This window comes from Zootoca vivipara, chromosome 5, assembly GCF_963506605.1.
Source record: "Zootoca vivipara chromosome 5, rZooViv1.1, whole genome shotgun sequence".
NCBI classification, from domain to species: Eukaryota; Metazoa; Chordata; class Lepidosauria; order Squamata; family Lacertidae; genus Zootoca; species Zootoca vivipara.
Window position 1 is genome coordinate 55,682,664 of NC_083280.1, and position 16,618 is coordinate 55,699,281.

Sequence of the window (16,618 nt, forward strand, 5' to 3'; positions counted from 1 at the left end):
CGTGTGTGCGTTTTAAGACTTGGAAAAGGGGTCCATGGAAACCTGGAATATACTCACACGGGCTAAAGTTAGATGGGGGGTGGGGGACTCAGACAAGAAACAGCCCTTAACATTCTAGAGCTCCTTTTCAAGACACCGGAAGTTACTAGTGAGCATGCCTCTGAGCATGTGCAGAATGTCATACAGAGTAAGCGCTGCCTACGATTACTCCTCTGTACATAAGCTGTCATTTTACTTAATAGTGAGAATGCCTCTGGGCATGTGCAGAGGACTCGCAGCAGCCTACAGAGGCATAGCTGTCAAGTAAAATAAGAGAGGTCAGGGGACACGGAAAAGCTGGCGGCTTCTAGGCGTGCTTGAGTCCCTGTATCTGTTTTGAGGGGAGGGGTTTAATATGGACTGTGGTGAGAGAGAATTGGAAGCTGCCTGAAACTGAGCCAAACATTGGCCATCTGTCTAGCTCTGTGCACTGACTGGCAGCGGCTCTCCAGAGCTTGAACCCGAGGCCTTTTGCATCAAAGGCAGATGGTGCTCTACCACTGAGATTAAGTCCTTCTCCATAGCAGACTCCAAGGGTATGTTGTTATTACATTTATATTATTCCTCCCTTCAATAGCAGCCTGAGAAGCTGCTGCCATCTACACACCCATCAGCAAACCCAGCCTTGCTCAGGCTGTGGTGCTGTTCGGTCATTAATAGTCTTATAGAACACACACACACAGACTTCAATTAGTATGTAATGCATATTATACAGTACTCCCTTACAGTACTTTAAAATATGGTAAGTCAGCGGTGCTGCGTTAGGGGGCGCTCTTGCTCATTCTGCTGAGTGGGACCCTGGTCCCTGGACGTCTGCCCTAAAGACTTGCCCCCCACGGCCCCCGCTGCATTTAGTTTCAGCATGCCTTTAGCATCCTGTGCCTTCTTCAGACCTGAGAGGGAGACCAAACAACCAAACCAAGGAAGGATTCTGGGAAATGCAGCACACCATACATTTGAGGGACACACCTTCCCCCAAAGAATTGCGGGGTATCCAGAAAGAGCAGCCAAGTCCAACATTTCCTGTTGGCTAGAATGGGCACTCAGCAAAATGTGGATGCAATAGAGAGGACTTCTTGCCAGCCCTGCGGGAGCCACCTTCCCCTGAGTGCGGCCAGGTAGAGATGGGCATAATTTTTATAAAAGGGCTGGTTATGTCCCCATCTCTCTCTCTTAGTCCATCTGGCTTGCTTACCATCATCATGCATCTTCTACTACTGCATCTCTACAGAGTTGTAGTGACTTTTTGAGTTTGAGGTCAAAAGATTCAGACTCCATCACCCACCCCCACACACACACCCCACACACGTAACTGCAACCTAAGCCTGCCTCCAGATTGCTACTGTATGTGAACTGTGAGTAAACTCTATTTTATTCTGGGAAAACTGTTTTTGTGCTATGATTGTTTTGAGGGGGATAAAAGGGGAGAACACCAGGAAAATCGAGGCTGTACCCTGGCATTCTGGACAGCTTTGTCAAAAAGGCTGTAGTCGCAAAAGGGGTGTCCTTTGCTAAATCCACAAACGTATGTAAGGAATTAAAATATCTCCTAGTTTCTGTGCACATCCCTACAAGAATGGGGCCTGCAGTTTGTTGGGAGCTGTAGTTCTGTGAGGGGTAAACTACCGTTCCCATGATTCTTTGGGGGAAACCATGTGCTACCACAGGACAAAGGCAGGGGGATCATGTGCTCCATGAGCTGGACTTCATCTGAAGAAGTCTCCCAGCCCACCAGGAAACGTTCCTCCCCCCCCAAAAAAAGGCTAAGTTCTGTAATGTGTCAAATAAATCCTCATGCTCGTCCTGAACACCCTACCCAGCCCCAACACTGTTTGGGTGCAGAGAGACTTTTGACTGTTAAGCAGGCAGGCACCGGAACCCCTCTGCTCAGAAGCCCCTAGCCACTGCTGCCCCAGAGCCGAGGGAAGGAGGAGGCACTCAGGCCTCCAGGGAAATCACAATTCACAGAGCCATAAGCCCCGGTGTCATCATCTTGCTCCCATGGCTTTGGCTCCTGCTATTGATCAGTGGAGAGTTCTCGTCAAAAGGCTGCAGGAGATGCTTCCGCTCTGGGGGTGGGAAGCAAAGGCAAACCCCAAACCAAAACAAAGCATTTTTTTATTTTTTATTTTTAAAATCCATATAGTAAAATGGCTGTTGGGTGAAGATGAGGCTTTATAGGTGTCCGTTCAGGGACGTCAACAAAAGCCTCTTCAATTGTAATATCTGCTGTTCCCTCTCTCCTTTTTCCCTGCCTCCCCCTTCCTGACAGATGTGGCCATTTAACAACTTTAGGCCGAAACGGGTGTGTATAAAATGCACCCATTTAGCTCTGACAGGGCAGATTTCACGCCCTGTCTGCCCTGGTTGTAAATTCTCCTCCACCTCTTCGCCAGGCCCAATATATCACCAGGTAGGTGGATCAGGAGTCTGACTGCCTTGCACTGAGTCAAACCATTCATCCAACTAGACTGATCGTGGCTGGTCTCACTATCTGTAAATGTTGACCTTGAGGTGAGGGTGGGGAGAACATGCTTCACTAGCAGCACCAAGCAGGATTGAGCCCTCTGCTCACCAGCGGATTGACCTGTTAGCCAAAGGTTCCTCACCCTATCTAAGCTGCTTATTGTCATAGATCTAGGGTACCAGAGAGATATGGAGGGAAAATACAAGCTGCAGAACTGTACCAGAAAATAAATTCGTGGATTAGCTTCTGCGAACCATCCTGGCGGTTGGCAAGCTAGATGCAAAGCTATTGACAAACAGGAGATTTGGGTGGTTGCCAAGAAGATGGAGGGGCATAATGTCACAGGAAAAAGCATGTCCCTTTTGAAATCTAAAGGTGTTATGGGACCAAGGAGGAGGAAGTAGGCAGAATTCCTTGCAGCACGGGCTGGAGAAGGCTGCACCAAGAAACAGGGAGCCATTCTGGTGAACCCTGCTTTGAAATTAGGGTTGTCCTCATCCCCCACCCCCAAATTTTTTTGATAGACTTCTACCAGTTAGCCTTCTAACATACCCTAAGGGGCTTGAATGTGTCAGGACATTCAACTTGACTTAAGGCAGCGTATCAAAAGTATGTATGGGGGGGAGACCTTATGTAAAAGGGGGACCACCAGTATGAAAAGTCTGGTCTGTTTAGCTGTTTAGGAAGCTTCTGAGGCCTTCTGCCAAGGACTTCTTTTTTCAGCCCAGCTCCAGGAAAAAATAAAGAGAGGGGCTTTGGATTTATTTCCACCAAGCCCAAAGCACACAGGCCTGAGCAAAACCTTGTGAAATGTCCTTAGAACATAAGGGGTAGCTTAACCCCTATGCAGTCTATCATGTGGGGAAGAATCTAGTGAGAAATACCAGAGAATTGCTTTTAAAGCCAAGGAAGCCAAATGTTGAAGTATATTTTTAAAAAGATTTTTATTGGGGGAAAGGGAAAACAGGAATAAAAAAGGAACAGAAAGGCAACAAATCCCACACAGAGACCTTAAATGAAATCAAAAAGCCAATCTAACTTAGCTAGCTTGAATTTTATGTGCTTCCACAGACTTGTAATTCAGAGCATGTGCAGAGTTCATTGCAGAAGACATGATTCTAAATCAGCAGGGCAAAATGTTAAAAACAAAGCTTCACTTGTTTATGAAAAGTAGAGACCAGAAGCAGCCTGCCTCTGACACAGGGAGGCTGTTTTGTGATGTCGGTGATCTCTACGCCCCGACAAAAATTTATTTAAAGGCTAGCTCCACTGCCCTAATGACCCTGAGCTTACTTTACAAAAGGGCTAGAGACAGTTCTGACTAGCTGGCCCATTAAAAAAAAAACCAACAACCTTGGAAACCTTATTGGGAAATAAAAGACAGGAAATCTGTCTGTTGCAGACCAGAGCAGTGGTCTGATCAGAAGACACTGTTGATCTATATCAGAAGATAAAGATTGTTACAGCCTCTCAGACAGAAAATCCCAGACACATCTCTCCTGTTCCCTGGCAGTAAACATACCAATAATACATAATTAACAATTTGCTGCCCTTTCATGACATTGGAAATCCAACTGTCTGAAGCCGTTCAATCTACCTAATGGGAGGCTGGGCCTGGACAGAATAATCTTGGTTGGGATAGGGCAAGACTTCCTGTGTGCTGATTATAGTCTCTATCACTGAACTATGAAAATACACCTCACCCCCTCAATTTTCAGAGGTGCCAACTTTTCCTCCCTGGCAGCATAGGTCAAAGGCAGTCTGGAACTGATGACTTTTCTCATAGGGTAGCTTTCTATGGCTTCAGGAGAAGGTCTTTCCACCTTTCCCCAGAAATTCTGGAACTGGGAACTCTGGAGATTGAATCTGATAGTGTTCTGCATTGTAGAGTGAGTATGTGATTTACTATTGAATAATGACTCCTCCCAATAGAACATGTACATATCAGAAAAATGGCACAGAACTGGAAATCAGTGGGGTATCATTGTATTCTGATGCAGCATATGTAGAAAGAAACAGGGGTTCAACCTGAATAAAATATTGGGGAGAGGGGCAGTAAGCCCTGCCCTGCATAATCGATCTCATGACATGGTGCATGGACACTATTTGAATGGCAACGCCCATCAACTTTTTTGGGGGGCTTGGCCTTGACCCCTAGGAATTGGCTCCTATGGAAAGGAAGGGGAAGAACATATTGGAGGTGCCATTGCCTTATAGTTTAAATAGGGGCTAGAGCAAGAATCCCCAATGTATGGATAGGCAAACATGCACCTACAATGCTCCTTCTGTGCTGCTGAAAATGGGCTTGAAACAAGTATGTATTCTGTTGTAGTCAATTAGGATTGGTTGTGGTGGGTGCTTGGTTGCTGTGTGTTTGCATGTGTCTGTGTGTATAGCCCGAGACAGTGTCTCCAGTTTGCAGGTGTGCTCACAAGGCCAGATACTGTAGGTTCTTGAGCCTAGCATAGACTCTTAACAAGCTAGAAATAATCCCCCCCCCACCAGAGAACCATGTTTGTTGGGGAGAGACTAGACCCAAAGGTGTAATAAGGGGTTGTACATAGCATCTCCACTCCACTCTAAGGGTTATCTTGAAATTTGAGAAGGAAACCAAGAAGGCAACCAGATGTGGGGGGTGGGTGGGGGGAATTGTATTAATGAGTGATTTCATCTACCCTCACATTAACTAGGGAAATGAATAATTGGGTTATGATGAAGAAAGAAGTGAATCTTGAGTGGTTTCCAGGATTTGATGGCAGTATTGTCATGCCATTTGGGAACGGTGACCACAGTGCTATTAAATGCAACATATACAGGAGTGGAAACTTGCCCACAAAGTCCAACGCAGTCACATTTAATTTCAAAAGAGGAAATGAGGGCATTCATTAAAAGGAATTTGAAAGGGAGGGTCAGCAGGGTCAAATCCCTTCAGGAAGCTTGAAGGTTATTTAAAACCACTAAAACAGAAGCTCAGGTATAATGTATAGCACAGACTAAAAGTGCAATCCTATACATGTGTTCTCAACCCCTGGGACATCAATAGGACTTACTCCCAGATAAATGTGCATAGGATGGCAACATAAGATCAGTAGGATGTCAGTGCTGTTAATAAGGAGGGCCATGGAAACTATGAGAGGCAAGAAGGTTTTCTTTTTAAAAATGGGGGGGAATTCCCAAATAAGAAGAATTGGAAGGAGCACAAACTCTCAATAATAAGATAATGCAGTAAGCCAACAACTTACACACATTTAACTTGTGCAGCTTCTGCTTTACGCCCTTGGTTTTTTGTTTTTTGTTTTTGTTTTAAAGTAAAAAGAGGGTGGGCATCTAGAGAAAAGGATTTTGGCGATTCCACATTCCATTGCCTCCAGTGACTTTTGACTATACACAGTTATGGCTTTAGGCGTCATCCCTAATTGTAACCCCTGTGCATGTTGTGGGCTTACTGTACACCATGGGTAGGCAAACTAAGGCCCAGGGAAGTTTGCTGACCCCTGCCGTACATCCATAAACAGAGAGCCTGCAGAACAAAAAATGAAATGGATGTTGCCAAACATAATGAGTTGTAGCCAGTGCTGTGCAAAGGAACTTGTTCCGTCAGTGCAAGGATTCATGCTTGCACACTGGGATTACTATTATTATTATTATTATTATTATTATTATTATTATTTATTTATTATTATTATTGCTCTCCTGCATGCTCCCTTATTCTGTTTTGGGGGTTCTCCTAATCCTCTGGAGCAGATTTGGGGAGTGTGGGGGGCATGTGAGTGGGAGGAAGTTTTGTTTTGCAAATGAAATTCTTACACTGATGGATGGATACTGCCCCTTCCAAATAAGTTTTGGTTTGTGTGTTTTTTTTACATTAGTAATAGGAAACCAGATAAGTTAGGACCATTATATGACAAAGGTGTGAAAGGGTCCCTAAAGAAATACAGGGAGATTGCAAGGCAGGATAGTTAGTTATCTACATTAGTCTTTATTACAAAATATGTTGGACAAATACCCCTCCTAGAAAATTATGGGTTTGTCAATCTAACTTATTTCTCAAGTAAATGGGTGCAAAGCATGATTAAAGATACATTTCTTAAAACATTGTAGAACACAGGTAGGGAAACACTTTCAGCCTTAGGGCCGCTGTGTCATCTCGGCAATTTTCCAGGGGTAAGTGGGTCCAGAGGCAAAGTAGATGGAACAATGAGTTGGCTGGTTTCTACACATTTTCACACCTAACTAGCCTCTATCTAGGCAAGCAAGAGACACTATCAGACTTCAAGGACACATGTTTTGGGACCCAAATTTGTAACTCATCATAACAATACAGCGGTAACCATGAGTACAAATATCCACCTGCCTCAAATGCCTGGTGGAATAAAGAAATGTGTCTTGAACTGATGGCAAGCACTTCACAATGAGGATGACTGACACACTTTCAGGGAAGGGAGTTCCACAAACAGGGACCACCATGAAGAAGGCCCCAACTCCAGCCACCAGGCCAGCACTCATCAGCGATGCCATGAGAAAATCTTCTCTTGCAGAGCTGAGGGCCCCAGTTGGCATGGGGACACACTCTTTTAAGTCTTTGGACACAAAGTCGTTATGGTCTTTATAAGTCAACATCAGTACCTTGAATTCAGTGTTCAGTGGGATTTACTCTCGTTCTAAGTCTGCACAGGACTGCAAAGAGAACTTCAGCATCCAAACAGGCTACTTAGAGAGCAGAATCATCCTAGCATATTTTCAAAGAAAAATATGAGCACATAGCTATTAACAATCTCTGCAGGATAACAATCTGTCTCGGGGCAGAGGGAGGAGAGCAGCTGGTAGAATCTCTTTTGGTTTAAGGTTGACAACTCAGTTTTTGTACCCGTTTTGGCTGGAAAGGGATATTCCATCTGCAGCCTCAAGACAAATGCCCCAGATCACTTACTTCTTCCTTAAGGCCCTTGAGTTACTACTGAACTAGCCCGGTTAGGTGCCACTAGTCTTCCAGGTCCTCTTTCTGTCTTTGCTTGCAGGCAAGGTAAACAATGGCATATCCCTCTGCTCCTTAAATCCAGTGGAGATTCTAATCTGTATAGGTGACTGTCAGCAAAAGGCCCAGTGGGTGATTATTGACTATTCAGACCTTTTAATTATTTACTACTTATCAAATCTGGTTCTGGAACAGGAGGGTTAGTGGTAGATGTCCCCAAGTACACTTTAGTTCTCCCTCACATTGGGAAACTCACAATTAGAGCAAATCCTGCTGTCCACCCAGTTATATTTATAAGCCAGCGAAGACTTGCCAATTTTTTTTCCTGGCTGGGTTTCTATGCCTTTAAGAGCAGCAAGGGAGGCTGAAATGTACAGCACAAAGCCTATGCATGTTTACTCAGAATAAAGTCCTACCGGTACTCTATTCAATGGGTCTTACTGCTGAGCAATCCTGGTTTAGGGTTGCAGGCACATCATAAGTAGGTGGGAGCTTCACCTGTAAAACTCCTCCCTATCATACAGCTTTACAGGTGTGGGGGGGGCAGGGGTGTCTGTGGGAGTGTGTGTGTTCAACGTGGCAACCTTTAATCCAGAGAAGGGCTGTAAAGGGTGGTGATGTGCATAGAACTGTCTCCCACTTTACGCATCTGTCTACCTAAGGCGCGTTTAGTGACAGCGGATATGGCATGCAGGTTGGTAAATTATTCCGGATCGATGGCCTAAGATAGTGTGATGTCACAAAACCGGGAGCCTCGTTCTGCAAAGGAGCTGGAGAGAAGCGGCTTTCTTTCTCTCTGTGTGTCTCCTTTCTCTCTCTCTTTTTCTCCCCGGCCCCTTCTCTCCGGGCAGGCTTTGGAGCGAGCAGCCTGGGCCGGCTGCGGAGCTGAGTGAAGGACGGTCCCTTACATTGTGTTTCAGTGCGGGGTCTTTCCGGGTTAATGAGCTGACATCATGATTAAAGCTGACCATTTGTAATGTGTCTGGAGCCTGTTGAAAAGCACTGAAAAGGTTAATGCGGTAAACCAGGACAGCACCTGCCCCGCACGAGGAGGGGAGGAGCCGGGCCACTTTCCCTAATCAATTAGCCCCTTAATGAGTCTATCCAAAGTAGTTAAGGGGAGTGAATGATCGTGCCGCGGCTCGCTCGTCATCTCGCTATCCCTAATTATTTTATAAGCACTTGATTCAATATGCCGAGGCCTAACACGGGGGCTGGGAGTTAATGAAAATGTCATTTGGAAACGTCTTGACATTTGTCTGTATTGATCGGAATCTTGCTTTTATCTCTCATTATGTATTTTGGGGGAGAGAGAGGAAGGGGATAATCAGCCCATTAAGAAAGCCCATCGGGGGGAAGAGGGGGAACCCAGACGTAAAAGAGGACCGAAGGAGAGGGGAAGACGTTGACTCTCAGGTCTCATCTCCCACGCCACACAAAAAAAACGCTCTCTCCCTTTCTCGAGTTCGGCCTGGGTAGAAGAGGGGTGGACACTATAAAGGAAGCCTAGTCTTGAACCTCGGCGGATTGACGCACTGTCAGCGTCCATTGTTCCAGGACTCAGATTGTAAGAGCAGAAGTGGCAGCGGTGGAGTGGGTGTCAGTCCCGCTGGAAATCGAATTCCGCTCTGGGTGGGATCCCTTCTCCACTTCCTCAGATCCCAGCTAAACGCGGGCTTGCAACGCAAAAGGCACACTGCACGCGCTCAGAGGCGCCCTTGTCTTCGTTGCTGCGTCACCTTTTCAGAACTGAGCCCTGGCGCAGATCTGAGCCTAGAGAGGATTGCCGATCCTAGCCCCCTGGGAGTAAGCCTAAGCCCCATTCAAGTTCAGTGGGACTTACTTCTGAGTAGACATGGCTAAGCTTGTCCCGAAGATTATTATGGAGCCTCCAAAGGGCTGGAGCAGAATATTTCGTACTGTACATGTCAGGATCATAACCGCACCTTAAATTGCTTCCGTCACTAACGTAAACAATGACCCAAGAAGAAATGTGGGAGTATATGCTACCCCAGAGCAACGTTACAAGTCGGAGGGGGTAAAACCATCCTGAATGTAATTCTATCTTACATTGCACATAAACCATAAATATGTACCTTCTGTAGTACTTATGAATGTAAAATGTTGAGATTAACCCCCAAATCTGTTTACGGTGCCTAGTCTTTAAACAGTGCCTTTGAGCATGTGAAGAGTGACCTATCGTTACTCTGTAATAATAAATAACCCACACACAACTGGAATTGATAGCAAGGACTTCCACTGCCTGGAGTGTGCCCATAACCCCCAATACTGTACCGCTTATTTAGACAATGAGCACTGAAAAACTTTGGCCATCGCTTCCAGTAAGCAAAGCTTATGCGGAGAAGGATTTGAACCCAGACCTTCCGCCTTCCGACCCAGCGTGCAAGCCAGTAAACTTGTTTGAAAAGGAATATCGTCGTCGTCCCCCCAACTTTGGGGATTTCATGTGGTGAATAGTAACTGTTCGTGCGCTCATTATTTACGCATTGTAATAAACCCATTCTGTTACGCAGCACGGTTTCAGAATTCAACAGATCGAAATTTGCCCTGCTTCGCCATTGCAGGTGATGTGATGTAATTCGAATCCTGCCGAACTGAACCCGTGGCTACTATAAATCAGGTTCCACACCAAACTCACGAATCTTCCTTCCCACTCTGCCCTGGTACGTTCCAAAAGAATAGCAAAACTCCCTCTAAGAGCAAACGCGGGTGGCGAGGGCAAAAGAAGCCAACAGTGGACGCTGAGAATCAGAGTCGTGCCCTCATGCTCGGGGAACCGGGGCAGCCTTGCGGGATATAGTTTTTCTTCAAACCCCCCACCCCACCCCAGCAAGATGTATCCCCTTCAAAACTACAAGACTCAACATGTTCCGGAGTCGCGAAATGTTGAGTCAGGTGCAAACGGAGGAAAAGACGCGCGCGCGCAAATAGGTGCAGATGGAAAGAACTGAAATGGCCTCCTGGGTGAAGGGCTCCGCTGGCTGGCTGACACTCTGAACAGAAGCACTTGCCCTTCGAAAGTGACAATACATTTGCAACACTTTGTTGCAGGACCCACTTTTTCAAATAAAATAAAAAGGAAGGGCAGTGCTGTTTTCACACTATGTTTGACAATCCCCAAACAGGGAACTTGAGGAATAAGCGGTTCGAAGATGTCGACGGTGGCTGGGGCATTCGGGAACCAACTAACCGCTTTGGATCTGCTTCACCGAAAATATAAATGGCCTTTTCAACCACTGGCAACATTAACATCGCTTTTGCTCGTTTCTTCCTCCTGAGCTGGTGAATCTCAAGCAGATAAAGCACGGGAAGCAGACTCCACAACGGGATCTTGCGTAAATCATTAAAACAGGCAAATAGACGTGCTCTTTTCATTAAGACACCTGCCTGCCTTCACCTGCATTCCCAATACGATTGGATGGCTGTCCCAGCAAACAGTGGACGACTCTCGTTTCGTTTTTTTTCTCACCCCTAAAAGAAAGTTTCTGGAAACTTTTGGAGAGAACGATTCTCTCCCTCCCCCTCCCCCACCCACTTTTTGAGTGCGATCAAAGCTGTACAAGCCCAGAGGAAGCGGGGCGATTGTATTACAATCATTGGAAAGCATTTATGTCAATCCTCTCAGAAAGCCTAAATAATTGCATATTGTTACATACGTCGTATATATCTATATATACCCTGCGCCATCGGGATGGATTACATCCCTTGGGGAAGATTAGGGATGTACCTGCATGAGTTTGGGAACAGGAAGGCATTTCTCAGCTTGTATTGCAAGCGGTCTCTCTCTCTCTCCCCCCCCCCTTTGCTGCGCGCTCCTTGCCTGGGCAGCTTGGCGCCAGACAACTTGAATGCGCGCAGTCTTTTCATTTCGCCTGCAATCTCCCATCCGTGGAAAAGCAGGGGCTCCGGCTGTCCCCCGGCTGTCCCCCACCCTCCCGCCCGCCACACCCCTCCCTTCTCCCAAGGGATGCAGATGAGTGACTGTCCCGTTGGGTTGAGGGTTTAAACAGCAAAGCGAAAACATTGGCTTTCATCCATGTATGGGTGCCCCCCCTCTTCTTCCCCGATTGACATTGCTAGACAAGATATTTCGGGGGCTGCGCGGGGGATAAAAAGTGAAGATAATGAAAGCGCCAAGGATCCGTTGCTAGAATGCTGCCCTTCTGGTTTAAATACCAGATCTCTTTCCGTAAACTGTTTAATGCCAAGCCTCTTAGCCTTCCGCCTGAGCCCTAAATGCTTGCAGAGCCAGACTGGAAATGAATGGAGAACGCAAATACACAGGTGCAGCGGGGCGTGTGTGCATGTATTTAAAAAGGGGGGAGGAAAGCTCTGAGAACTCTTGCATGAAGAGAATATTTTATTTTAGGAAACGCATATTGTGTACTAGCCCAATTAGCCATATACTAGGAATGTCGTCTCCCCCCTCCTTCTCTCTCTGCAGTTGGTAGGAGAGGAGACGTCTAAGGTAGAGTTGCTTAGCTACTTCCTGAACTACTGGGAATAGTTTAGGACCCGTTTGCTCTGAAAGTCAACCCTGCTGGTTTCAGATTATTCGAGTGTGCTTCAGAACCCAGCCTCCGATCTCAGGAGTTATTTTATATAGGCAATCTTAGCTACTTAACACCTTGGTAAAACGTTGGCGCGAATCAAACGCCATATCAGATTGCTAAACAGTGTGATCATCCCAAAGCCTCATTTCGTTATTTAAGGCAACAAACCGAGGCAAGTTCGATTCACCCTAAAGTGTTATAAATGATAAGGGCCAGCCCTGGAAGGGTGGATTTGGACACAGGTCAAACCTCTGTGGGCTTTTAGCCCCGACTAGACAGTGGGTATAATAATAATAATAATAATAATAATAATAATAATAATAATAATAATCTGGTCCGCTTCCCTTTTGTCTGTTTCGACGAGAAGGAGCAATCCAATCACGTCGGTTTCGGTGGCCCTGCAAAGTCAGCGGCTGACAGCGTTCTAGAATTTTGAAACTTTCCGGGGCAGCCTGGCTGCCTGTGATTGGCCGAGGCGGATGTAACCTCCATGCAAATGAAGCCACGCCACCCCGCCGCCTGGAGATCAATAGAGATCTGAGAGAGAAAGGAGCATGCATTCAGGCTCGGCAAGCTCAGGGAAAACCTGCCAAGGCACGCCAAAAACACCCCCCCAAACTGGTCCCCCCAAAGGCAGGCGAGGTAGCCAAGCCCCCCAGGCAGCCCCCGCACCCTCCGACAAGACCCCTTGTCCCCAGAGCGCCTCTAAAGCGAGAGCTGTTCTCCTCTTGTTTCTTATGAGCCCAGGATGAGCAACAAAGAAGACCCGAGCAAGTGTTGTCCCGCAGCAGCTCCGCTCTCCAGTTTCACCATCCAGTCCATCCTAGGCAGCAGCACCTCGGAAGGAGGCAGGGAGCCCAGCTCCAAGCAGGCAGCCTCCGCCTCCGCTTGGCCGAGCAGGAAGAGGAGCCTCTCCATATCCTCCGAAGAAGAGGAGCCGGATGAGAGCTGGAAACACCCCGCTTGCTTCTGCCCCGACTCGCATGGTCCTAAAGAAACGTGCCACAAACACCATCAACCCATCAGTTTCACGTGTCTCAGTAAGTACTGGACGAAGGGGGAGGAAAAGAAAAGAAAAACCATCCAAACCCTCCTTTACTTCCTAATTAGGAAGGATGATATGTGGGTGCATCTTATTATATTGGCGGGCGGTGTTCTTAGGAAGAATGCAGCGTGTTTGTTTGTGTGTGTGTGTGTGTGTGTGTGTGTTTTTTAAAAAACAGCTTTGCAAGTATCCACTGTTTTATTTGAACAGCAGTCTTTCTGATCGTTGGGCTTTTAGGGGGCGAAATTAACCTATATTACATCAGGGTTGGAATAGGTTGTGGGAAGCCCGGCGAATAGCTGTTTGAGCTCTTCTGCGAATGTATAGGATGCAGTTTTCAAGCTCTCTCAATGCTATTTGTTTTTGGTTGGTTTTTAAAATCTGCATTTGTTTCCTTTTGTGCGTGCTAAATTCGGATGTCATACAGATTAAGGGACCCTTTCGTTTTTAAGAGACATATTATTATCTTCTCATGCCTTTTCCGTTCAGTCTTTGGGGAGATCACTTCTTTATTATGATGGATAACGGTGATCTCTTTCCCCCACTCACCCCAACAAAAAGGCAAGAGAAGCCGGAGGTTTTTCGCAGGATTCCCGAATACATAAATTATGAAATGTTAGGATATAACGTCAAGTTCTCTCGATTCAGCAGGAAAAGGGTCGTATTTGAAAACACGGGCACGCCCTTGCATCGCATTGACCAAGAATTCAGATTGAATTCGGTGGCGCTTACAGAACAACCCCCCCCCCCAGAAAGTATGAATACGGTGGCAGCTTTAAGCTGCAACTCCTAAATAGAATAACTTACCTAGAATAGAGTAAATCCCATTAAACTCAGCGGGGCTTAGTTTTGAGGTGGGGAGTATGAGGTTGCGCTTTTAGAATTAGAAGGAACTGGATTGTAAAGGCTGCACCTGCAAACAGACTTACTCGTGAGCGCAGCACCGATGCGAATGAGGGCTGCTCCCCTGTGAGGTGCACTTGCAGTTTTTGCCTGACCTTGAAAGGACTTCATAAATTTCAGTTGCAACTCGTTCATAAAATGATGACGATGATAAATATTTTGGGGGGAAGATATGGAAGAACTGGAGCTCTGGAACAAGCAATAATCGACTCCCTGGGTTTAGTGTTTGGTGGGATTCGTATACTGGTGTCGGTGGGTTGTGGTGTCGATGTGCGTTTGTGGGAAGGGACACATGGCCATGCCAATCTGATCCGAAAGGCATCTCCACCACCCCCCTCCTTTTTTTTATTTCTCCTTCCAGGCAACCCGAAGGGGAACGGCTCGGCGATCAGTTCCGACCGGACGCCGCCTTTCCTTTCGCCGTCCCAGCCGGACTTCAAGGAAGAGAAAGAGAAGCACTTCGGGCCGAGCTCGCCGGCTTCGTCGGAGCGGCAGCGGGACGGCGCGGAGCGGCAGGCGAGCTCGGCCAAGAAGAAGACGCGCACGGTTTTCTCGCGGAGCCAAGTCTACCAGCTGGAGTCCACCTTCGACATGAAGCGCTACCTGAGCAGCTCGGAGCGCGCCTGCCTGGCCTCCAGCTTGCAGCTGACAGAGACCCAGGTGAAAACCTGGTTTCAGAACCGCAGGAACAAATGGAAACGGCAACTCTCGGCGGAACTGGAGGCGGCCAACATGGCCCACGCCTCAGCCCAGACTCTCGTGGGGATGCCCCTGGTTTTCAGAGACAACTCCCTCCTCAGAGTGCCGGTTCCCAGATCCATCGCCTTCCCGGCTCCCTTATACTACCCAGGCAGCAATTTGTCGGCCTTACCTCTTTATAATCTCTACAACAAGATCGACTATTGAACTGACGCAGCCGCTCCACCCACGACCTTTTCTTCACCCGCCCGCCTGTTATTCATAGGAAAGGAGAAATGTGCTTCTTGCATTGTTAAGAAATACACCATGTGTATTCATTATTATGATGATTATTATTTTTTTAAGGGAAAAAACCCCCAGACCATTTTATTTATGGGAATCCTCTCTGGGTTAGTTTTGTTCTGCTTGTTTTCTAGACTGCTCTAGAGAGCGTGTCACTTCCAGCCCTCTCTCCCTCGAGCCCCCTCCTCAAGCCAATTTCTTTAGTCTGTCCTTTTCTGACATAATAACAACGTGACTTTCCGACCTTGAGCAGAACAGGAAACCCAACACATCAACTCACGTTTAGAAAGAACCGCGCGGCTCTGTCTGCGTGTGCGCAGGTAGGATAAAAACAGGGCGCTGGAGTGGCCAGCCATTTTCGAGTCTCCCCTCGCCCGCCCTCACCGTTCCTTTTTGCCCTGAGTATTAATTATATCTGCGGGAAATAATAAATAATAATAGTGTATTTCAGATCTGTACATATTTTTAAAAGAAAATAAAGCATTTTAAACATCGTTGGTAACTTGGATCAGATTGCTTGTGTATTTCAGTTGGCGTACCTCCCCGCCCCTAAAATAAATAAATAAATGTATTTGGGTTTTAGGTGTGAAAAGTTGGGTGCGTTCTGCCCTCTGGGCCCCTCTCGCTGGAAGTTTGAAAAAAGAGGACAGTTTCATCCATGCAACGATGGGGGGTTCTCTCTAGTTGAGGTCGCATGAAATCTCGATTCATCTCCAGCTGCGCTCCTGTCCAAAAACTGTGGCAAATGTTACAGCGAAATAAATCCAAGAATAGACGGGGAGCATTGATCAAAATAAAGCTGAAATATTGATATATTCGCCATGCTGACAACGCTGCCATTCCACGTTGTTTATAGGCCATACTGAAAAGAGTGGAGCTCACTTCCTCCTGCGGTTAGGATCAGGATTAAAGTCAGGAGAAAGACATGCAGGAAGTTTTAAACTTAAGATCACCATTGTCATTTAAGGATATTTAATAAACAGCCATTTTTGTATGGGCTCAAACGATCAAGAACCGATATTCCACATTAGGTACCTCATTTTTAAAAAGTTCAGGCTACACAGTCCATTACTAAATCCACCTGTAGTTACTGAATTTACACAGGTAAAACGCAGAGGAAGGCAGCCCCGATCCTGATGGTTTTTATTTGTAATGGGGGTTCTGTTCACGTCAGGGGAACTTCCCTTCTCACTTCCGCCCCAAAAATGTTCCCTGGGTCGCAGTCCTACCATCCCGAGTCTAAGCACATCTCCCGAAACTCTTAGTAGTTGCTGAGGTGTAAAAGAGGGAGACTCGGAAGAAAGTTCCACTGAGTTCAGTAAGACTTACTCCCAGGTAAGTCTGTATTGGACAGCATCCTTATTTAGAAAGAAAAAAAATCCATTGAAAGCGGCCTGATTTTCCGCTTAAGGTGCCATTTGGCTTAAATCGTTTTAACTGGCTTTGGATCTGCGCTGTTTAGAGGCATGCTACGTGATTCGCATCCAGCTCATTGATATTAACCACAGCACCACTTCTACTTCTGTGCCCTCCATCATAAAACCACAGATGGGGCGCGTTCTTCTTTCTCTTCCTCCACCCCCTCATTAAAGTGAATGGAAAATATAAGCTTCTACACTACAGATCCGGGTAAA

At 46.6% G+C, this 16,618-nt stretch overlaps 1 protein-coding gene across 2 annotated transcripts in view; it reads left to right on the forward strand.

Annotated features, from left to right (window-relative positions):
• HMX2 (H6 family homeobox 2) overlaps positions 1-16,374 on the forward strand; it is a 25,641-nt gene extending 9,267 nt beyond the window's left edge. Inside the window, exons 2-3 of one of the 2 annotated variants that reach the window (XM_060274810.1) lie at positions 12,798-13,095; positions 14,365-16,374. In XM_060274810.1, the coding sequence (XP_060130793.1) occupies positions 12,804-13,095; positions 14,365-14,909 (837 nt within the window). In that variant the 5' untranslated portion in view covers positions 12,798-12,803 and the 3' untranslated portion in view covers positions 14,910-16,374. The remainder of the gene's footprint in view (positions 1-12,797; positions 13,096-14,364) is intronic. The other variant, XM_035138658.2, reaches the window with a different exon arrangement.
• Positions 16,375-16,618: the final 244 nt, after the last annotated feature.